This window comes from Callorhinchus milii, unplaced genomic scaffold (assembly GCF_018977255.1).
Source record: "Callorhinchus milii isolate IMCB2004 unplaced genomic scaffold, IMCB_Cmil_1.0 Scaffold1, whole genome shotgun sequence".
NCBI lineage: Eukaryota > Metazoa > Chordata > Chondrichthyes > Chimaeriformes > Callorhinchidae > Callorhinchus > Callorhinchus milii.
In genome coordinates, this window is record NW_024704742.1 from 8795004 (window position 1) to 8819078 (window position 24075).

General features: G+C 45.3%; 2 protein-coding genes across 2 annotated transcripts; both read right to left on the reverse strand.

Moving 5' to 3' along the window:
- Nucleotides 1-3319: 3319 nt before the first annotated feature.
- Nucleotides 3320-10567, reverse strand: smim19 (small integral membrane protein 19). The gene is made up of 3 exons (XM_042336994.1): nt 10388-10567; nt 6473-6597; nt 3320-4728 (listed from the first exon to the last, which is right to left on the reverse strand). The coding sequence occupies exons 1-3, from the start codon at nt 10501-10503 to the stop codon at nt 4673-4675; spliced, it is 297 nt and encodes a 98-aa protein (XP_042192928.1). The 5' UTR covers nt 10504-10567; the 3' UTR covers nt 3320-4672.
- A 730-nt stretch (nt 10568-11297) lies between these two features.
- noa1 (nitric oxide associated 1) lies at nt 11298-22465 on the reverse strand. Its single transcript, XM_042338577.1, has 7 exons — nt 21166-22465; nt 18146-18310; nt 16798-17015; nt 15119-15250; nt 14393-14509; nt 13711-13828; nt 11298-11522 (listed from the first exon to the last, which is right to left on the reverse strand). Exons 1-7 carry the CDS (start codon nt 22463-22465, stop codon nt 11332-11334), a joined length of 2241 nt encoding a protein of 746 aa, XP_042194511.1. The 3' UTR covers nt 11298-11331.
- Nucleotides 22466-24075: the final 1610 nt, after the last annotated feature.

Genomic DNA, 24075 nt, shown 5'->3' on the forward strand with positions numbered 1-24075 from the left:
ATCTCCCCGGAATCCCTCACCACTGCACTGGAGTCATATGAACTCCTCCCCCACTGGTCTACCTCCTGCACTGATTTATCCTCCTCGTTCACTCTCCTCCACAAATCCCTCTCCATTACTCTTGATGCCCTTGCCCCACTCACCTCCCAAACCGCTTCCTACTCACAAACCTCACCCTGGTACACCAGCCACCTCCACTCCCTCAAGGGTCAGGTGTGGGCCACTGAACGCACCTGGCTCAAATCTGACCTAACGGTCCACCGGCAGACCTGGCTGGACCCCATCAAAATGTACCACTCCGCCCTCGCCTCCACCAAATCATCCTTCTACTCCAAGATAATCTTGGAGGTGAAGGACAACCCAGGCTCCTATTCTCCACCACCAACCGGCTCCTTCATTCAACCTCCCACGCCTCGCCCGTTCTCTCCTCAAACTCCGACTGTGAGGAGATGCTGGATTTCCTTGAGTCCAAAATCGAGTGGGATCCATTCGGCTGCCTCCGCCCTCCCAACCACCACTTCCTTCCCTTTTCCCCACCACACTCTAACCCTACCCATCCCTTCCTCCACATCTTCAAACCTGTATCCTCCTCTCACCACCACGATATCCAGTATGAAATACACCACCTGTTCCCTTAGTCCCATCCCCTCCCCTCTCCTCACCTCCTAGCTCCACCTCCTCACCCCTCTACTCTCCGACCCCATCAATCTCTCCCTATCATCTGGTACCGTTCCCATCCCCCTAAAAAACAGCTAAAAACAACCCCATCCTGAAAAACCTTCTCTAGACCCATTCCTGCTTTCTAACTACCAGCCCCTGTCCAACCTCCCTCTTCTTTCCAAGGTCCTTGAAAGAGTCATTGCTTCCCAGCTTCACTTCTTCCTCTTCTACCACTCCCTTCACAAGCCCCTCCGTGCTCACAGCACGGAAACTGCTCTGGTCAAGGACACAAATGACATTCTGTCCATCTGTGACCAGGGCTCCCTCTGCCTCCTCATCCTCCTCGAACTCTCTACCACCTTCGATTCCGTGGACCACTCCATCCTCCTCCACCACTTCTCCTCTCACCTCAACCTTCAAGGTTCTGAATGGGAGAGAGTGGGGAGGACATTTTTCAGATTTAAATTAAAAACTTAAAAATTAGATACGTCCCCAAGACTTTTTTTTCCACTCACAGTAGCAACAAAACCCACCCAATCGGACTGCCTTGTCTATCTGTCAGCAGATACACAAGATAGCCAGCAACTCGTCCTCAAACTACATCATTGAACCTTACCTTGTGACCAAACTTTAGCAATCGTCTAAACCCAATTATTATTTTTAAAGTTTCTAATTATTTCCAGCAACTTGGGACATGCTCCCGACATGAAAGGGGCTGCATAAGTCCAATTTGTTGTTGTATTAAACCAAGCACTAACCTTAACTATAAACCATAACCATAAGCCAAAGTTTCACTGTCCATTTTAATTTGAACAGATCTTACAATGTCCGTCTCAAAGTACATGAGTCTCTCAACATTGGACTTGGTCACTACTGAGGTTCAAGATGGGTGGAACATCAAGAGGTAGATGACCCGGACTGATGAACTATTGCCAGGTTATCTAGACAAGGCAGGAGACATGAGGGAGAAGGGATTCACCTAGATCCTAGATACATGGTCACTCTAGAGTATATTGTTAGTGCTTTGAGATGTCTTCTCAACATGAGGGGCACTATATCAAATGTGAGGATTATTTAAGAGAACAGAAGGGTGTGGAAGAGGGTATAAAGAGGAGACTTGTGGAGGATGAACACCAGCCTGATTCAATGGATCGAATGGCCTGTTTCAGTCTGAGTAATTCTGTGTAGAACTGGCAGAAATGATCAAGGAGTGAATCAGCACTATTGAGGTTCCAACAGATTGGAAACAAGCAAATATGGTTTCCATGCTCAAGATGACAGTGCCACTGTCCAGTGCCTTGGGACGTCCTCCCGACATGAAAGGTACTTTACAATGTCATCTGTTGTTGTTATAGTTCAGTGCAACTACAAAGACATTGTTAGCCTGACCCCAAAGCTGGAAACTAGTGGGGGTCAATAATCAAAGAAAAGTTATTTTTCTCCCAATCTCTCTAAAAACTGCCTCTGCATAAATTCAAGTGAATTATGTTATGAGGATGCAATATCCCAACTTGACTGCGGGAATCCATAAAATATAATGAAATCCAAACCCCCAAAACATTTACAATTGATTTTACAATCTGATTTTACTGGGTATTAAGGTTAAGACATAAACAAGGATTTGCAATTGGCTGTAACAAAGTAGATGGTAGTCTTTAAGGGAGATGGAGGGGAAATTAAGTAGGGAGCATCAGGTATTGCGATAATCCCAAATCTTCCTCGCATATACTTATGACCTCACAGATGGTGCAAGGTTGCAGATAACAGTTAAGTTTGGGAAAAGGTAGAATCAGAGGCAGCCAAGGTTTTACAAAGAAAGCTTGACAGTAAGTAATTACAGAAAAATAATTAAAGCAAAAAGTACATTTCTACAAGTATATATAGCACAGCAAATTAGAATCTTTTATTATGGAATTGTTTTTTCAGAACTTCACAAACACAAAGCATAGAATCCCTGGGCCTCTCTAATATGCAGCCAATACTGTATTAATGAGTTAGTTAACTAGCTTTACGTATTAGCAGAATTTGTGGGTAATTGCTTTTTGCTTAAGGTGCACACACAGTGTTTATGGCATGTTAAATGGTTTGTGAGTGGTATCACTGAAAGCTATATTCCATATTGGATCCTTTGGTTGCAAGCTTCGCTGCAATGGGTACAGCTAGTACAGTATATTTAAATAGCTGTAGCCACAGAGACCACTATATGCCTCAGTCCCACAACTAAAATGGGAAACATTTGCTCGGGTTCCTTGCCTTGAGTTACTTCTGCTGTAAAATGTGTGAATGATTGGTGAAAACAATTAAGCACTCTAAGACACCGTCCGGCATGAAGGGCCCTATATACAACAACAAAATTACATTTATAGAGCGCCTTTCACATTGGGAGGACGTCCCAAAGCGCTGAACAGTCAGGTGTCGGGGCCCAAACATGGGGGAGGGGTGGTGTAGGGTTGAGGGAAGGCAGAGAGGTGGAAGGGCGACTAAAGGCACAATCAAAGAGAAGGGTCTTGAGACCGGCCTTGAAGGAGGCAAAGGAGGAAGCGAGGCAAAGGGACCGTGGGTTGGAGTTCCAGAGTGTGGGGCCAGAGAGGCTGAAAGCCCAACCATCGATGGTAGGGCGGGTCGGGCGGGAATCATGGAGCAGGCCAGAGTCCGGTGAATGGAGGGAGCGGGCAGGTTGGTAGGGATCCTATAAATGCAAGTTGTTGATCTTGTTGAGGGCAGGATCAACTTATTAGTTTTGACAAGCTGAACTGGCTCACTGACAATTTCAATCCAGGTTTGGCAACCAAATCCCCAAAACACACACAGGGAAATAAGATTTCTAAACATTTTTGAAAAATCCTAAGTATTGCTTAAACACACACTATCTATTTGTGTTAAAAAATCCAATTGGAAGCATCGGGAGCCAGCTTGCTAAGAGCAAATCTTGTCATTACCAATAATAGAAATCCTATTACCAGCATTCAATCAAAACATTTATTTAAAAAAATCTGGTTGAAGAATTCCTTTACTCAATAAAATGTACACATAGTAATAGAAGGTTTGCCAATTCAACAAAAGATATTGATATATTAACACATTGAACAAGAGAGCGATCCTTTAACTGAAGGCTAATGTTGCTTGAAAGAGAAACTAGATAGCTCAGATATATTATACAAAACAGAAAGGGGCCCAAGGAACCATAAAGCAAAGTCACACAACTTAAGAGGAAGGATCCACTGCACATTTACACCAATCTTAAGATGCTAAAGAGCAATACAAAAATATGAATTTGGTCCCTTGCAAAATGAGAAAGACGAGACAACTTTTGGCTGTCATTTTAAAAAAGAATAAAAGGCACATTTACAAGCTGTGCATGTGAACAAATCACAAGCCCACAAAATATACACTTTACAGTATATTCTGTGAAGCGCTTTGAGACGTCTCAATGATATAAGGCGCTATATTAAATGCAAGGATTATTATTGTTATTAAAGGGCTTTCTACCAATGCACACACCAAATATTTTCCAGTCTTACAGGTAGAAAGTTTCACTCTACTCTGGCAATTAAACAGAGCAGTTAATATCATTACACCAACATTAGTTTCCTTTTCTTTCAGCTTTATATTGCTAATGCAATCCATGATCGCGCATTTGTAAAATAAATACACATTAAATCAATAATTTTCAAGTTGTTTGTAGTTATTTTGACTGATCAGTTGTAAACTGAGATGATTCGCTTGTAAAAAAGTAACTCATTTATCACACTGCCAATCTGGAGATCTGGAGATCCCCAAAGGCAGTCAACATTTGGCCACTTATTTTTCATCTAAGAAACAGAATTTGTTTCCCTGTCGTTGATCGGTCTTTGTTTCATTGGAAGAATAGGGCCTTAAAACGTCCAGCAATCCTGATCACATTCTACAAAGTCAACCTTCAGTTAAAGTGGCTTTAGTTTATGTAGATATTCAACATCAATTCTGCATGAACATCAATGAGGACTTCATGATGCTAAGCAGTCAGGGCACCTTACTCCATTGAAAGCTGTATGCTGTCTGATTGACCTTGCTGGTCATACTTCCGTGCTGAAACAATATAAAAACGTTAAATAAATCACAAAAATAATGAAGTTTTTTTGAAAAAAAACAGTAAATCAGAACATCCCAATGGCTGAATGAATTTATGCAGTGTAGCTGCTGTTCCAATACAGCAAGTTCTCACATTTAATCTACGTTTTGCCCACAAAATATATAGTCGATTCACTTTACAGTATATTCTGTGAAGCGCTTTGAGACACCTAGAAGACGTGATAAGGCACTATATCAAATGCAAAGATTATTATCTGCATCAGAATGCAACACAATTGGTCTCAAATTAGGGAAGAGAAAATCAACAAAGGATTCATGATCCAACTTGCAATCCAGTAACCTAATAATAACCCTTGCACTTGATATATAGTGTCTTATCATATTGTCAAAATGTCTCGAAGTGTTTCAAAACTTTTAACTGTAAAGTTAGTGACTGTTTATTCTGTAGAAAAACATAGGCAATTTGAACACAGCAATATCCAACAAACAGCCACAAAGTGAATGAACAACTTTATGGCAGATCTGAAAACATCTGCTGAACATACACGTGAATACTGTGTGATGACACAATCAGCCCTAATTATAATGGTGAAATGTGGGTGGTGGGTGGGGGGGGAACAAAGGTCATAGCGAGAAATGTTGGCAAAGTTTAAACTCAAAGTGACCAAAGCACGAATTAAGGTTTTGGCAGCAATGGGGTGGGATAAAGACATAATTGAAGGTTCTGCAGATTAAATAAGACAGCCTTAGCAATGAACCAGACATAGGGTTTGAAGACCAGCTGAGGGCCATATAGAATGCTAAGATTACAGCATTGCCCGACAAAGATTCCAGGATATACCACCAATAGAAAGATCACAGTGTACGTTTACTAGGATGATACCAGTGCTGGCAGGTTACTGCTAGCAGGTTAAACTAGATACGTTACGCCTTTTTTTGAGGGGACATAATAGAAGTATATATAATTATTAAATGGTTCAACAAATTAGTATAAATAGGCTGTTCCCACTTGTTGGGGATTCCGGAACTGGGGGACACAAGTATAAGATAGCGAATGGAGATCTAAGCAATAATTTAGGAGGAACTACTTCATGCAGTGAGCAGTATGAATATGGAACTCACTGCCCAAACCTGTGGTTAAAGCAGATGGTATAGATGCATTTGAGGAAGCCAGGTATCTGGAGGGAAGAGTAGACAGGTATGGGAGGAAGTAAGGAGTGGGTTACTGTGGATTGTTGAATATAAACACTGCAATGGATATTGAGGCTGATGGCGTGTTTCTGTGCTGAACAATCTATGTAATTAAGTTAGTAATTCCTCAAACGTACACAAACATCAGTTTCAATATATCAAATCCAAACTTATTGCTAACCCATTATCAACCTTTCCGCTTCCTCTGCTCAGCCTGCTTCACGTCCCCCGCGTTGCCCACACCACCATCGGCGGTTGGGCCTTCAGCCTCTCTGCCCCCATTTGGAACTCCATCTCACATTCCCTTCGCCTTGCCCCCTCCCTTTGCCTCCTTCAAGGCACGTCTCAAAACCCTCCTCTTAGAAAGTGCCTTCGGCCACCAACCCCCATCCTTCTACCCCCACCCTCTCTGCCCTCCATCCTCCATGATCCCAACCCCCAACTCGCGTCCAAATCCCTGACTGTCCAGTGCCTCGGGCTGACCTCCCGACGTGAAAGGCACTATACAAATGTAGTTTTGTATTATTTCACTGATCTCTAAAATGCTTACCAATGTAGTACATCTCTAACTGCTGCCTTAAGCGAACCTTCTGCAGGTTATCATAAAAATTGGGCTCAGGTGCTGCACCAGCAGACGGTGGCACAGTAAATATTCTCATGATCTTCCTTTTATTCCTAAAAAAAAATCCTGAGGTTAGTCAGAAACAAAATATAGTAAACCATGGCTTAAAGTTGTTACATTTTTACAACAAAGCCAAATCTTTACTTTTTTCCAACCACATCCCGTTTACATATAAATGATTACATAATAATCCTTGCACTTGATATAGTGCCTTATCACACCATCAAAACGTTTCACAATACTAGCACAAGATTTGCTCTCAGGTGTAGTGATAGTATTTGTCGGAGAATGTAGCAGTTATCTATTTATGCACAGCAATATCCTGACAATTAAGTGAATAGCCAATTTTATCAGCGGGATTGTTGACCAAGACACAGGGAGAAACTCCCTTCCCTTACCAAGTAATACAAAATTACATTGTATAGCGCCTTTCACATCAAGAAGACGTCCCAAGGCCCTAGACAGTCAGGGATCTGATCTAAGGATTATTTTTCATTATTAATCACTTCTAGTGCCACTGACTACAAAAACAGCAAAATAAATGTTGATTCTGTAAAACAGACATAGCCAAACTAATTTCAAACAATATTATTCCTGCTTTCCAACCAAATCAGTGCAAGTGACCACTATTATTTGTGGAGTCCTGTAGCTCAGTAGTTAGAGCACTCGCCTCGCAAGCGAGAGATCTGGATTCAATTTCCACCAGAGCGAAATGTTGGGCAAGTTTCCTTACTCCACACGGCTCTGTTTACCCAGCAGTAAGTAGGAGCCCGGTTGTTAGGCAATTGTTGGATCGCTTTTCTGGGGGTAATAATTCCTTAAAAAAAATTGGTCACTTTAATCCAAGACTGCAACACTGCTGTGTGCAATTGGCTGCTGCATTTCGCTGACAAAGTAATATCAATTCACTTTACAGTATATTCTGTGTAGCGTTTTGAGAGGTCTAGACGTGATAAGGCACTAAATCAAATGCAAGGATTATTATTATATATTACTGATGTGTTGATTACAACAAACTAGGGTGTCACCCATACACAAACAAAATGTAAGTGGTTAAAATTTATTAATTTATTTTACTTTTTTTAAAATTTACTTTTGGTCAGCAGGGATTATTAATAATTCATAGAGAGAAAGAGAGAGTAATTCAGAGATAGTAATAAGGAGTAATACAGAGAGAGAGAGAGAGAGAGAGAGAGAGAGAACAACAAAATAAACAAATTGGTCATTCGTTTCCTGGCTGTCTGTATGCAAACTGGCTGCTTCCATTGCCTGAAAATACAGTCAATCCATTTCACAGTAAATCCTGTGAAGGGCTTTAATAGTAATAATAATCTCCACGTCCTTCCGATGTGATAAGGCACAATACCAAATGCAAGGATTTGCTATTGTTATTAATATAGAGAGAGCAACAGAAAGAGAAAGTAATTAATACAGGGAAGTAGAGAGAGAGCAATACAGAGAGGCAGAGAGAGAGCAATACAGAGAGGCGGAGAGAGGGAAAGCAATACGGAGAGAGAGAGAGCAATACAGAGAGACAGAGAGCAATAGAGAGAGCGAGAGAGAGCAATACAGAGAGAGCAATACAGAGAGACAGAGGGAGACAGCAATACAGAGACAGAGAGCAATACAGAGAGACAGAGAGAGAGAGAGAGAGAGAGAGAGAGAGAGAGCGCAATACAGAGAGAGAGCAATACATAGAGACAGAGAGAGAGCAATACAGAGAGAGTGAGAAAGAGAGATAGAGAGCAATACAGAGAGACAGAGTCAGACAGAGACAGAGCAATAGAGAGAGACAGAGAGAGAGAGCAATACAGAGAGTCAGAGTGAGACTGAGACAGAGAGCAATACAGAGAGAGTGAGACAGAGAGAAAGTGGTTGGGGGGGGTGGGGAGAGAGCTGGGGTCCCGACTGGTGGGCTGAATTGGGGGCTGAGCTGGGGTGTTGGGGGCTGGGGTGTTGGGGGTTGGGGGCTGGTGGCTGGGGTGTTGGGGGCTGGGGTGTTGGGGGCTGGTGGCTGGGGTGTTGGGGGCTGGTGGCTGGGGTGTTGGGGGCTGGTGGCTGGGGTGTTGTGCGGGGGGGAGAGTGGCTGTGGGTTAGGGGCGGGGGGGTGTTGGGGGCCAGTGGCTGGGGTGTTGGGGGCCGGTGGCTGGGGTGTTGGGGGCTGTGCTGTTGTGGGGTGGGCGTGGGGGTGTTGGGGGCTGGTGGCTGGGGTGTTGTGTGGGGGGGGGGGAGTGACTGTGGGTTAGAGGCGGGGGAGGGGGTGTTGTGGGTGGTTGTTGGGGGGGATGTTGTGGGTTAGAGGCGGGGAGGGGGTGTTGTGGGGGGGAGGGGGTGTTGTGGGGGGAGGGGTGTTATGGGGTGGAGGGGGTGTTGTGGGGGGGAAGGGGTGTTGTGGGGGGAAGGGGGTGTTGGGGGGGTTGGGCTGTTGGGCGGGGGAGGGGGTGTTGGGGGTTAGGGGCGGGGGAGGGGGGTTGTGGGGGGGAGGGGGTGTTGGGGTTAGGGGGGGAGGGGGTGTTGTGGGGGAGGGGGTGTTGTGGGGGGAGGGGGTGTTGTGGGGGGGAGGGGGTGTTTGGGGGAGGGGTGTTGTGGGGGGAGGGGGTGTTTGGGGGGAGGGGGTGTTGGGGGGAGGGGGTGTTGGGGGGTGGGGGTGTTGGGGGGGGAGGGGGTGTTGGGGTATTGTGGGGGGAGGGGTGTTGTGTGGGGGAGGGGGTGTTGGGGGTTAGGGGGGGAGGGGTGTTGTGGGGGGAGGGGGTGTTGTGGGGGAGGGGGGTGTTGTGGGGGGAAGGGGTGTTTGGGGGTGTTGTGTGGGGGAGGGGGTTGGGGGGGGGGGGTGTTTGGGGTGTTGTGTGGGGGAGGGGGTTGGGGGGGAGGGGGTGTTGGGGGTGTTGTGTGGGGGAGGGGTGTTGGGTGTTGGGGGGGGAGGGGGTGTTGTGGGGGAGGGGGTGTTGGGGTTGGGGGGGAGGGGTGTTGTGGGGGGAGGGGGTGTTTGGGTGTTGGGGGGCAGGGGGTGTTTGGGGTGTTGTGTGGGGGAGGGGGTGTTGGGTGTGGGGGGGGGGGTGTTGTGGGGGAGGGGGTGTTGGGGTTGGGGGGGAGGGGGTGTTGTGTGGGGGAGGGGGTGTTGGGTGTTGGGGGGGAGGGGTGTTGTGGGGGAGGGGTGTTGGGGGTTGGGGGGGAGGGGTGTTGTGTGGGGAGGGGGTGTTGGGTGTTGGGGGGGGAGGGGGTGTTGTGGGGGAGGGGTGTTGGGGGTTGGGGGGGGAGGGGGTGTTGTGGGGGGAGGGGTGTTGGGGGTTGGGGGGGGAGGGGGTGTTGGGGGGGGGGGGTGTTGTGTGGGGGAGGGGGTGTTGTGGGGGGAGGGGGTGTTGTGGGGGGAGGGGGTGTTGGGGGTTGGGGGGGAGGGTGTTGGGGGGGAGGGGGTGTTGTGTGGGGGAGGGGGTGTTGTGGGGGGAGGGGGTGTTGTGGGGGGAGGGGGTGTTGGGGTTGGGGGGGGAGGGGGTTTGGGGGGAGGGGGTGTTGTGTGGGGGAGGGGAGGGGGTGTTGGGGGTTGGGAGGGGAGGGGGTGTTGTGGGGGGAGGGGTGTTGGGGGTTGGGGGGGAGGGGGTGTTGGGGTTGGGGGTGTTGGGGGTTGGGGGGGAGGGGGTGAGGGGTGTTGGGGGGAGGGGGTGTTGTGTGGGGGAGGGGTGTTGGGGGTTGGGGGGGGAGGGGTGTTGTGGGGGAGGGGGTGTTGGGGGGGAGGGGGTGTTGGGGGTTGGGGGGGAGGGGGTTGGGGGGGAGGGGGTGTTGTGAGGGGGAGGGGTGTTGGGGGTTGGGGGGGGGGGGGTTGCGGTTGGGCTGACGGGGACTCACTTTCTGGCGTACATGAGGAGGCCGAGACTGACGAGAACTGCGATCAGGTAAATGTTAGTGGCGTCATTCCAGGCCTCGTGCACCGTGTAGTCCATGGCGACCGCCTCGTCCCCCATCACCGCGCGTCATCAACCCCAGCCCGCCGGACACGTCATCAAACCGCGACCCGGCTGGCGCATGCTCACTGGGCACTTCCCGCCCCGCCCCCAGAACACCGGTCGGTTGTGATGAGGGAGGAGTGTAATGGCCGTCGCGCTGTTGCTCCTGTGAGTACCTGGAAACACTGTCTCGGGTTATGTGTACCTCAGGGGGTGGGTTCCCCGCCTCTGCTACACTGGGGGCTGTGCACCTTACATTTGGCAGAGGTCCCCCCCACACACACACAGACCCCGCTTGCTTTAACTGTTTTATTTTTATTTTCCAGGACAGGTTCGGGATTATTATTGTTATTATTGTTGTTGTTTGCAAAGGAATCAGTTTTATTTTGTAAAGTATTTTTAATCAAATTAAGACGGACTGAACGGAACTGCTCTTCGTCTGAGTTGCCAATGACAACAGACCAGGGTGTGCCGAGTAGCAAACATTTTCGGTGTTAATCTGGTGGTGTCCTCATCACCGGCAGAATACGAGGACTTGTAACTTAACGGGACAACTTCCTCTCTTCCTGTGTAACGAAATTTCAAGTAGAAATTTGGGATATCAGACGAGCAGAATTGATTTATTAATAATAATAATCCCTGCGTTTGATGTAGCACCTTATCACGTCTTCAAGACGTCTCAAAGCGCTTCACAGAATATACTGTAAAGTGAATTACTGTGCATTTTGTGGGAGAAACATTCTTCATCACACAGAACACTTAACAATTACTTCATCAATGAGCTTATAAAAATCAGACGTTTCAAGGCATGCTTTGCGACTTTTTAATTCTATTCTCCATTTCACATCATTTTAAACTCAGGCTTTGTACAATCGGCTTTTTAAGTTTATAGGCTGGGGTTTTCCTTATCCGTTCACCCTTGACTTGCACAATAAATGGCAATAGAGGTGGCTTCTGAACCAATAAGCCAATTGCTGCTGGTGTATAGGCCCGAAGCTCAATTTTGTCTTCAGAATGAGCTGTCACTGCAATCCAACCTGAAAAAGTCATCAGAAAAGACTGGATATCAACAACCACTTGCACTGATTATAGAACCCTTCACGGGGAATAGCATCTCGGAGCGCTTGAAGAGACAAGGTTTTGAGAAAGAAAGACCGAGGGAGAGAGACAGACAGAGACTTAGAGAGGGAGAGACTGAGAGATGGAGACAGAATGAGAGAGAGGGAGAGAGACACACACACAACAGTTTGGGAAAATAGTTAACTAGTCTCTGAATTATGGAATTCTTTGGGGAAAAAAGCAACTGAGCTCCAATAGACACAATTGTACCAATAATCTCACTTATTAGTAGTACAGTGGAAGCCAGTTAAGACGGATACATCAGGGAAGGACATTTTATCCGGCTTAAGAAGCATCCGAGGGTAGGAGGAGCTCCACCGATGCCGTATAATATGTAATAATGTTGTTTCACTTGAACCAATGTTAACTAACAGTGAAAGTTAAAATACACTGTTCACAATTCAGTAAAATATATTTACTTTGGCTGCAAAATGTAAGACAATACTTTCCTGCCCAGCAGGGGAGCGACTACCTCCCTCCCATTGCTGTTCTCATTGGACGGGAAGGGGACCAATTAGCGGGGGCCTGAAGTAATTGACAGCACGGAGCCACTTTTGATTGGATGGACTCCAGCCAATCACAAGTGGCTCAGCTGTCAATCAATCAGTTTCCCTCCCTTGTTCTGCCCCATTCCTCTGCGCCCCCCCCCGCCACTGATTGACAGCCCAACTGCAGCTGCTTGCGAGTGGCTGGAGTCCGCTGTCAAATCAATCGTAGACTCCTCCCATCTTCATCCCGGAACCCCTTGGCTGAATGGATGCACACAAGGCCCCAGCGAGTACACTAGCGGTGACCAGCACAGCATTTTGCTCAGAATTAATGGATTTTTGTCCAAATCAACTGTCATATTTACAGCAGGTAAAAATACAAATGAATCGGGCCGGGTGTTTTCATCAATTTACCAGACGTCTGAGGTTAACCGACATCCGGTAAAAGCGGATTCCACTGTGGAGACTACAGAGGCGGGGATTGTTCTTCTTAAGACCAGAAAGGATTGAAGGGAGATTTAATAGGTGTTCAAAATTATGAGGGGTTTTGCTAGAGTAGATAGGGAGAAACTGTTTCCACTGGCCGGTGGGTCGGTAACCAGGGCACATAGATTTAAGATAACTGGCAAAAGAACCAGAGGGGAGAAGAGACAATTTTTTTTTAAACCAGAAAGTTGTTCCTGATGGAATATGGTGGAAACAGGTTCAATAACAACTTTCAAAAAGGAATTAGACAGGTACTTGAAAAGGAAGAAAAGGAAGAATTTGCAGGGCTATGGGGTAAGATTGGGGGAGTGGAACTAGTTAGTAGCTCTTTCAAAGAGACGGCACAGGCAAGTCCCCAGCTTGCCATTAATAACACTGTCTGGCACGCTACCCACTGCGTGTCCAGCTGGGATGGATATCAAGGCTTTAGATTGCAGGTTAACATGAGTGGGAAGAATCAATGTCTCCAGTGAATGGTCTGCCTATGAGGGAGGCTGGCTGGTCTGTCAGTGCGATGAAGTACTGCAGACCCACCTAGCTCAGGAACTGGCCCACCAAGACCGCCACAGCAGATTGATTATATTTGATAGTATGTTGTCAAACATAACAACTTGTTTCAAAGAGACCCTCCCTCTTCCTCCCCCACCCCCGAGGATAGTCACTATAGATCATTTGATAACTGACAGTGGCGGGGCATACTAGGGCGGGGGAGCTGGAGCAGGCCAATGTCCGCCGAGTAGAGGAAGCGGACAGGTTGATACAGTGTTCATAAGTCACAGAGGTAGAGAGGAGCAAGACCATAGAGGACTTTAAAAGTGAAGATGAGGATTTTGAACACTATCCTCCTGTGAAGCCAGGCGAGGGTGCGGGTGTTAGGGTCACAGTGCCTGGTGCGGGAGTGGACATGAGCTACAGAGTTCTGAATAATCTGCAGCTTGTGGGGGTAAGAGTCGGTAAGTCAAACAAGCAGATCGCTCTGTTAATTTGACACCATTGCCGACAATATGTACCTGAGAGGAAGGGCAAGTTGCTGATGTGTTGGTTTAACAATAAACATTGGATACAACATACCCTCACCAAAGTTATTTTGTCTATCGAAACTTTAAAAAATTATAAAAATGAATGCCATTACCTGCGGAAGAGAGCTTAATGTCAGCTGCAGCCTCCAGCAGGCCAATTCCCTCCAACTCAATATTCTGAGGAACCAGTGATGGGAAATCTTTCATTCTCTCCTCACCACCAATAGGAACCTAGTAGAAAAATTCACAGAATCATTGAGAACATGCAAGATCAGCCACATAGACCTAAACAGTCTTTAATAATAATTTCTTCAAATTTTTGTTTAAAAAAATGTCACTTAGTCCATTACTGTTTGTGGGACACTGCTGTGCGCAATTGGCTGCCCCGTTTCACCCACAAATTATAGTCAATTCACTTTACAGTATATTCCATGAAGCGCTTTGAGATGTGATAAGGTGTTATATCAAATGCAAGGATTATTATATAGAATGCTTAGATTGTATCAGGTATATTGACACCTTCTTGGCATTTATTTCAAACAAGAATTTCAATGCATTTTCATGTTCTTATGCTTTATTAATTTACAAGGAAACTGAGGTGATGGAAAATGCCCTCACGAGTCCCTCCCCATGTTACAATGTGCGAGACTAAACATTTTTGGTGAATAGCTAGCTCGACAGATAAAGGATATGCAGATAAGCAGAGCGCCACTGAACTCTCCCAGCAAACGTCAGGTTTAAACCAAGTATCTTATTCAGCCACTCTGTGCTTTTTAATACGGAATGGTGGTTTACCCCAAGGAATGCTTTGCCAGCATGCTTCTGGTAGATTGAATCTGCTTTCTCCAAGCTGGTTATGTGAACTGGAAGCTGGTTGGAGGCAAGTACAGAAAACCAGGCTGACTTTTCACCCTGTAAAATAAATAAAAGATGCTTTAAAGTATAAACTAATAAATGCTTACAGAGTTTATGCTTACATCATGCGAAGTTTATCTGAAAATAAAATTCTCACACGCCTGTACCTGCTCACTCTAATTTTTGCACAACTGGCTGCCGTGTTTTGCCCACAAAATATAGTCAATTCACTTTATTGTATATTCTGTGAAGCGCTTTGAGACATCTTATCGACTTGATAAAGTGCTATATCAAACGCAAGGATTATTTTTATTGTTATCCTGCTGTGGAGGTCAAACAAGAAAGTTCCAGCACTGATCTGTTTGAATTTTTTAAAAACTCAGTCTCAACATAAACAAACAAAGATCACAGCAACTGCAGATCTAATAAGAAATTAGCACCTCACAAACATTTTTACTAAAAAAAACTCAAAATAATTAAATGGCAAGTACAGGCAATTCCTTCTGACATTTTTGGCAGTACAGGCACAAGTATCAAACAAACAAGGTATTTACAGTGTTAAAGAGCAAAATGTTTAAAGACCCAATACTTTGAATTGTGACATAATAAAACTACTACAAGCCACTGATCACCTGTTTTGTTCCTATCGGTATTCTAAACCCATACCTTCAGAAAGTCTATGCGGCCCAGGGCACCCAGTAGTAGCACCATTCCTGGCTGAAGTACAAACGTACGTGGGACAATACCAGAAGAAGGCATCACAACTTTCAGCTCGTGTTCTGTAAGAAGATTTAAGACCTGCAAAATATATTGGTAATATTGAGGGAAGCTTCAACCCCTGATGGTCTATAGCTTCATCCATAGCTGCCGCATTTCACCCACAAATATTTAGTCAATTTTCTTTACAGTCTATTCTATAAAGCGCTTTAAGACATCTAGATGTGAAAAGCGCTATATCAAATGCAAGGATTATTATTATATAGAGTGAATTCACTTTACAGTATATCCTGTGAAGCGCTTTTGAGATGTCTCGAAGACGCGATAAGGTGCTGAATCAAATGCAAGGAATATTACTGTCAATCTGTGAGTTGTCAAAAGACAGAATATGGAAAGGTGGTGTGTGCGCCAACCTGCTCATTCTGGGAACCATCATATCACCTCACACACACTGACACAAACAGCGGGAACGGGAGGCGGTGCGCTCTGTACACAGCTGGGAGTCGCTGTCTTATCACCTGCACAGCGGAGGGGCAGCGTGTGAAGGGAAGATAGTGCAGACCACCCACAGCTGGTCCTGGGAGTTACTGGTTTACCTCACACGTAACAGAAGTGCAGGGACAGAGCAGCATGTCCTGCGAGCTGCTATCTTACTTCCTACAGGAAGAGTTCAATTTGAGAAGGAGATTTTGCGAGTTTATCTGTGATGAGGAGTGGATACCGTGTAAATAGTTGTGAAGTTTACTCGAGTTAAGAGTTATAAAAGCAAATATTGTTGAACAGTAAATGGATTTACATAGGTATAGATAGATAGACATGTTTAAGCAAAATAATTAAATATAGAATTAAATAGAATTCAAGAGTATTGATGAAGCCTAAGGAGTATTTAAAGGAAAAAGGGAAAAAATGTTGTAAAGCAGGCAGGTTATATAAGAACGTTTGTAAAGGTATGGTACAAAATAAACAAAGTTCTTTGAAGGGAGTGTTCTCTTGATTCCCTCAGTTCCTGAATCTTGATTAAAACACGGTGTTCAACACCACCCTATCTCTACACCCTCCTTCAACCCGAGGCTCTCTTCATGTGTCCTGCCTTCAGCTTTCTTCCCCAGCTCTCTGGAATCCCAGTCCCCTGCACTCACTCCTTCCCTCACCCCATCTCATGTACCGTTGACTATGCATCTTTCCCCTCCCCCACCGTCTTCAGCTCCCACCTCCAGCTCAGGTATGTAGCTAGCAGTATCAAGTCCTCCTGACGTGAAAGGCATGATACAAATGTAAATTGTGCTGTAACTTGTAAACCTTGTTTTTACTTGGAGAAGTTATACACTTTACTTTGGAAACAAAATGGCTGTAAAATCAACTGCAATTGGATTCTCCAACTGCAAGGATTTTCTTATGATTTTACTAATCATAAAACTGGACGAAAGAAAAATAGAAATACAAGATGTTCTGTCCCTATATCCCATAGTGTCAATTCGGGTCTGCATACCAGAATTCATCACACAATGATGCGAATACATTGTTGTAAATGTGATCAATCAATCTTTTGGTAAGTGACCTGAACTGAAGAAATGGCTTGTGATTTGCATTATACCACCAACAACTTATTGCAATTTAGCTTCACTTACACAGTCCTCCTTGACAATGCCAGGAGTGTCATAAAACCAGCGAGCATCCTTCAGTTCATTGTACGTAAATGCCAAATTCTCTTGGATGTTTAAGCGATTTTGCGGATGATCATCTTCCATACTTATGGCGAGTTGGTCTGGATCCCATTCCATTTGTTCAGAAACTTTGTTTCTCTGCTGAATTACTTGTGAATTATGAAAGGTTTTACCAATTCTACCTAAGTGTCAAAGAAAATAATTCCATAACCAAGTGTTACAAATTTCCAATTGTTTGTCTCATCTCTATTGAATGTGCTCAGTTGTCCCTTTCTTGGTTACTACCATTTTCAGCTACTCCTAAATTTACTCTTTCTGAACCTATTCTGGGTTGTTTACAGAGATACAAACAATAAAGCTCAGACTAAAACTCGTAACACCGCTCTCCTACATTACTTCCGCACTTACCGGCTGCATTAAATGACGGGAAATGACCCGTCACCACACGCACACCTACCAGTTGCAATGAATTACGCAGGCTTATTGTAGATTATTGATTAAATAGAATTTTATACGACTTAATATAGTTTGCCTGTAACTCTTGACTTCATGCAAGTCATATTAAAGGTTATGGTCCTGACTGATACAATTTACGTGAGTTTTACTGTATTGATGACTAAATTGATGACTTGAACATAAATTCATGAATTGATAGTATACTGAACAAGATTGACAAGATTTGTTATGAACCCCATTACTACCACATTCTCTAGTGAAGTACTGTGGAGCGCTGCACTGTCATGGAGGTTTGTGGGACTTAACTGTGTGGAAAGTGAGTTACCAAGTTTGTGTTTGCCAACAAAGCCAGTGATTACACGTGGCCACAATTATCTGTGAAATGCTTAGAGGTATTTTGATGTTGGGAGCGTAATAATCCTTACATTTTGTATAGTGTTTTTCATGTTTGCAGGACATCCCAAAGTGCTTCACAGGATTTACTGCAGTGATTCATGTCCTGTGGGCAAATTTGGCAGTTCATTGGTGAAGTGTACGACCAATTTTATTTGGGGGTTTGTTGGCCAGTACATCGGGAGAAACTTACTTCTCTTTTCGAAGAGTGCCATGGGATCTTTAATGTCCACCTGAAGAGGCAGACAGGATTGTGGTTTAACATCTCATCCGAAGGATGGAACCTCCAACAATACTCCTAGTATTGAAGTGTCAGCTTAGATTATACAGGTTCCCAGGCCCACCGTGGGGCTTGAACCCATAACTTTCTGTCTCAGAGGCAAGAGTGCCACCAACTGAGTCAGTTCCAGAAACAAGAATAGCAATTGAGTCCTCCTTTATTAGACGAGTATGAAAGCCTTACCAATTAAGTAGCCATGTTTCTTAAGTCGATGAAGCTGCTTCAATTCCTCTTCATCAAGGTCAAATTCGGTCTGTGACTTATCAGCTTTCAGTCTCTTTGCTCTTTTTTCCATTCTGGATGGCGTTGGATTTATAATTGGAAATTTAAGGAGATTTAAAGTGGTTCCTGTGAAACAAAACATTTACATAATCACATAAATAAGTGCATTTTTTCAAAAAATGAACAGTTAAATTGAAAGATTAATTTTTAAGGTTTGGGAAAATAATTTGTTCAAACATTAAAAAAAAATTTGTTTTCAAAATGCAACGATTATACCTTCTTCTATGAAACCAAACATCTAATTTACATTTCAGAGATAGTCCACAAAAGAGTTCTTCCACACAAAAAAAGTCACTGCATTTCACGGTATATCCCGTGAAATGTTTGGGAACATCCTCACTGTGAAAGGCGTCACAATAAACCCCGCCACAAGAGAGAATGATTGAGGGGGAGAAGAAACAGAGACGGAGAGCGAGGGGGGAGAGAAAGGGAAGAGAGTGATTGACAGAAGGAATAGTGATTGAGAGAGAGAGAATGAGGGGGAGAGAGCAGAGTGATAGAGAAACAACGAGAGAGAGAGAGAGAGTGCGAGCGCATGGGGAGAGGGGCAGAAATCACAGGAGAGAGGGGAAGTGAGGGCATCGTTTTGTGGTTCTCAGCAACCAAAAGGTTGGACCACGTGAAACAATCGTTGTGAAGAGTTTTTGTAAACTTTGTAAACAGTTCTGTTTTGAAACCTGTTTGGTTTTGTTATTCATTGTCCAGTACATGTTATCTCCACATAAAGATCAGCACTGTGCAGAACTGTATATAGAAAGAACATGCAATTATAGCTTTAATATACATGGGTTAAACATGGTGCAGAACTTTGCCTTAATGTGTGCAGCCAGTCAGGTACTTGTGTATTTTGTTATGTGTTAGTCATATAAAATCCAAATTATACATAATTTTACATGTGCCATATACGATATGACTTACGCAAGTTTGACATAACTCGTACTTTGCATAAATCATTAAATGTATGGTCCCAACTGATATGACTTATGTGAGGTTTACTGAATACCAAGTGATTATTATTATGAAATAACAATGGAAACCTTAAGAGATTTAAAAGGCTCGAAACAGATTTTATGGGGACGTTTTACATACAAATTGTAGACATTCAGCTAAGATTTTTTTAAAAAAAACAAAAATTGGTCACTCACCTCATTGGCTGTTTGAGGGACACTGCTTTGTGCATTTTGGCTGCCGTGTTCACCAACAATCTACACTGTCACGCCACTTTACAGCATATCCTGTTAAGCGTTTGAAGACAATATCTTGACAATGTGATAAGGCATTATATCAAATGCAAGAATTATTATTCATTTATATATTTACCAACTCTGACAGAACGCAAGATTGCATTTCTGGAGACAGTCAGGATCTTTTCTAGAACAAAACTGGGCACAAATAGCAGAGCAAAAGGAGAACTGGTACCCTTTTCATACACATTCAATATATAGAGTACAGCCCCAGTTTCCTTAAGAGTGAAAGACAAAATATAGAGCAAAACGACTTAATGGGGATTTTAGTGGCAGTCTTCAAAGACTTGCTTACTTCCCCTACTTCAATTAAAAACATTTTTTAGCAACTAGTACAGGTGCATGCCTGTACTGATGTGTGTATACCATCTTGTCTGCTCCCACTGAGAAAAACGCTAAATGTAATTTGCTGTTGTTGCTCTCCAATTCCACAGAACTCCTCTATATTGGTTTTATATGCAAATCATAGAATCATAGAATTATACAGCACAGGAGGCCATTCGGCCCATTGTGCCTGTGCCGGCTCTTTGAAGAAGCTATCCAATTCAATCCTACTTGCCCACCCTCTCTCTCCAAAACCCTTCAAACTTGTCCTCCCCAAATAATTATCTACTTCTCTCTTAAAAGTTGTTATTGAATCAACTTCCACCACCCTTTCAGGCAATGCATTCCAGAACCGAACAACTCGCTGTGTGAAAAAAATTCTCCTCACCTCCCGTTTCTTTTAACAACTATTTTAAATTGGTGTCCTCGGGTTACCAACCCATTTACCAGTGGAAATAATTTCTCTTTGTTCACCCTATCGAATCCCCTCATAACTTTGAAAACTAGATCTACTAAGTCTCCTCTTAATTTTCTCTGCCCCAAGGAGAATAATTTTCTCTGCCCCAAGCAGCGTTTTGTGGTTCTCACTGGACATCTGACCCTCAGCAACCAAAAGGTTGGACCACCCTGCTCCACGTGAAACAATCACTAGTTAACTTTCCTTAACAGAATTCTCACTCTGTTCCACCTCACTCAGGTCCCTCCTCATGCTGCCGGGCTCTCTGCTTAAGGGAGAAAATGAACTGGTTTCTTTAGGTCTAATTCAGTATTGGGTTTAATGAACCAAGTGGGTCTGCAGTTCTCCAGAGCACTTCTATCAGACCAGCCTGCCCGTTCTTGGGCTGGGCAGCATTTTTATACAATAATAATCCTTGCATTTGATATAGTGTCATATTTACATCTTCAAGACATCTCAAAGCTCTTCACAGAATATACTGTAAAGTGAATTGACCGTATATTTTGTGGGCAAAACCCAGCAGCCGATTGGATTGAGTGACCAAATTATATTTTTTGGGGAGACGGGATTATTGCTCCCGAAAACAACCGGGTTCTTACTTACTGCTAGGTAAACGGAGACCCGTGGAGCACAGAAACTTGCCCAACGTTTTGTCCTGCCTGGGAATCAAACCCAGGTCCTCTCGCGTGTGAGGAGAGTGCTCTAACTACTGAGCTACAGGACTCCACTGTAGTCATTGGGAGTCATTATATAAAAAAAGTTGTTGTACTGTACTGCGTTGTACACAACTATAAACATGAAGTTAAAAAGCAAAGCTGAACTTCATACAATCCAAAGATTATACAATTTGTATAAAGCGGACCCATACGCTTGAATAGTTTACTTCTGTCTCTCACCTGGCCATCGTGAAATCGTTGCTCTCTGAATGACATCTGGAGTTTTGGATTTACAGTAATCTGACTTCAACAAGGTATTGAATAGTGTAGACTTTCCAACATTGGTGGTTCCCACCAAATAGACATCTCCTTTGCGCTTCCAAGAACTCTGCAGTTTTGAGATCAAGTGCTCGATTCCGTACCCAGTTTTGGCACTGATGAGCTGCACATCTTTAATGTTCTGCCCATCGTAAATCCCATGTCTGACACAGAGATCGAACACGTGCTGCTGGATCCGCTTCAGATAGTTCCGAGAATCGGATGGGATCAAGTCGACTTTATTGGCGAGGATTAAGACGGATTTCTGCTCTCCCACTAAATCGAGGAGATCGGGGATGATGGTACCGGGGAGATCCAGCAAATCGATCATGTACAGGACAAGCGCCTTCTCCTTGCGGATGCCGCTCACGATCTCTCGGTACTGTTCAACCGACACTTTGACGTCCAGAGCCCTGTGATGGTGAACGAGCAGAAAGCAGCGCTGACACACGGACTTGTCCAGGGCGCCCTCCTGCACCAGGCGCTTGTACTTCTCACTGGGTAGGTACCCGGCCTGGGAGGGCTCGGTGCAGTGCAGGACCGCGCCGCAGCCCGAGCAGTTACAGCTGCTGATCGGCTCCAGGGGGTCGGGGCTGCCGTAGATCGGGTGCCGCCCGGAGGCTCGTCTCTTGCTGCTGGACGGCAGGTGGGAGAGGGGGGATTGAGGCCCGGGGCTGACATGCGGCCTCTGTACCTGCTGCTGGCGGGGCCGCGGGGGGCGGCGACCCTGCGCCCCGGCCTCGGAACCCTCCTCCCGGGCCTCCCCCTCCCCGGCAGCCCGGGCCCCGCGCTCCCCCTTGGCGAGCGCAGCCTCGCACTCGCTAACCCTAACCTCGCTCTCCCGCTCCCCCTCCGCGGCCTCGCACTCCCCGAAGCGCTCCTCCTCCTCCTCCTCCGGCCACACCGCGCCGCCCCCCGCCGTCCGCGCGCGGCCTGCTCTCAGCCACCGGTGCTGACCGTGGGCCGTGGCCGGGCTGAGCTCGGGCCTGGCCCCCGCCGGCCGGCAGCGGGGAGGAGGCCGGAGAAGGAGCCGCGGCGGCAGAGTCAGGCGGCGGCTCAGGCCGAGCGTGGCCCTGAGCAGCAGCTCCATCGGCCTCCGGCTCCGGACACTCAACATGGCGGCCACCTTCCTCCCAGCGGCCACCGCGGCCCGGGCACATGCGCACTGGTCGCCCTCACTGCTGACCTTTGACCCGGAACTCCTCTCCCAGCTTCCGGTCATCAGGTTCAAATGTGAAGCTTTGGATCCCCCCCCCTCCCCCGGCCTTGTTGTTATTGTTCTATAATTATTATTATTATTATTATTACCTGTTATAATAGTGCAGTGCAGTCCTGTCGCTCAGTGGTTGGAGCGCTCACCTTCGCGTGGGCCCGGGTTGGATTTCCTTACTCCGCGTGTGCACCTCTGGAGAGGAGAGGAGAGGAGAGGATAATAAGTTGGTGATGTTCCGCCCGCGGCAGTTTGTGGGGGTTCGCTGCCGCGCGCAATCGGCTGCCGCGCTTCGCCCACAAAACATACAGTCAATTCACCTTACGGCATATTCTGTGAAGGGCTTTTGAGACGTCGAGAAGACGTGATAAAGCGCTATAGCGAACACAAGGGCTATTATTACACAAATCCAGCTTTCTGTTAGGGATTCTCTGTGCCGTTCTGCTTTAGGATTGACACCTCCGACAAACCCAAAAAAGGCCACCGACTCAACAATAATAATAACAATAATCCCGGCATTTGATACAGCGCTCTTCACGTCTTCTCGACATCTCAAAGCGCTTCACAGAATATACTGTAAAGTGAATTGACTATATTTATGGCGAAACGCGGCAGCCAATTGCACACAGCAGTGTCCCACAAACAGTCGTGGATTGAGTGACCAAATTATTATTGATTTTTTTTCTTGAGGGACTATTATCAGGAGTGTAGAGAAAGGAAACTTGCCCAAGGTTTCACCCTGACGGCTGGGAATCGAACCCAGGTGTCTCGCTTGCAAGGCGAGTGCTCTAACCACTGAGCTGCAGGACTCCACGTCCTGCATAAGCATAACATTTACTAATAAAACTTCGAAAGAAAAGTTTACAAGACGGTAACCTACTTCTACATATCAATGCCATCAATGGATGGTTGCAGAAGCCATGCAGTCTATATGGTACTATCAGTATAAGTGAGCAACATGTCCTTTATTATTACCTTCTACGTTCTATGACTGAGCCAGTTTTCAATCCAACCAGCTAAGTGAACTCATGTTATCAACAAGGAAAACAATGTGGTGCAATACCAAATCCAGATTTTGTACAAAGAGAGGAGAAACAAGTGCTTGCGTTGGAATCTAACTGTATGCCTCCATCTCAATTTGCACTTGTGACAGCTCATTCATTCGTATATGGAGGTTAAATGAATGAGGAAAGACACAACTTCATATAATAAATCCTCAAACTCCACAGCGTATCTTTGTGATAGTATTCACCTTTGGAATCTTTAGGGTTTTTCATTGAGTATGTTTTTTTTAATGCCCTTTAATTGTTTGTGATCTTTTCTATTATTTTTTCCCAAACACATGCCACTTGAAGCTTTCACGGCCAAACACTGCTGATAAACACTCCTTTTCCATTTGGGCATATTTTGTTTCAGATAGTGCGCTTGATGTATAAGCTATGGTATATTTTCCTTGTGTCAATATTGCTCGTATCCCTGCTTCACTTGCATCTACAAATACTTACATCATAAAATGTCAATATGGAGGCTTTCAAAATAGCGTCTATTATTCTATTAAATGTCTGCTTTTCTCTTTATTGGTTCCATAACCTCTCACCTTCAGTTTGAACTGAGCCATCGAG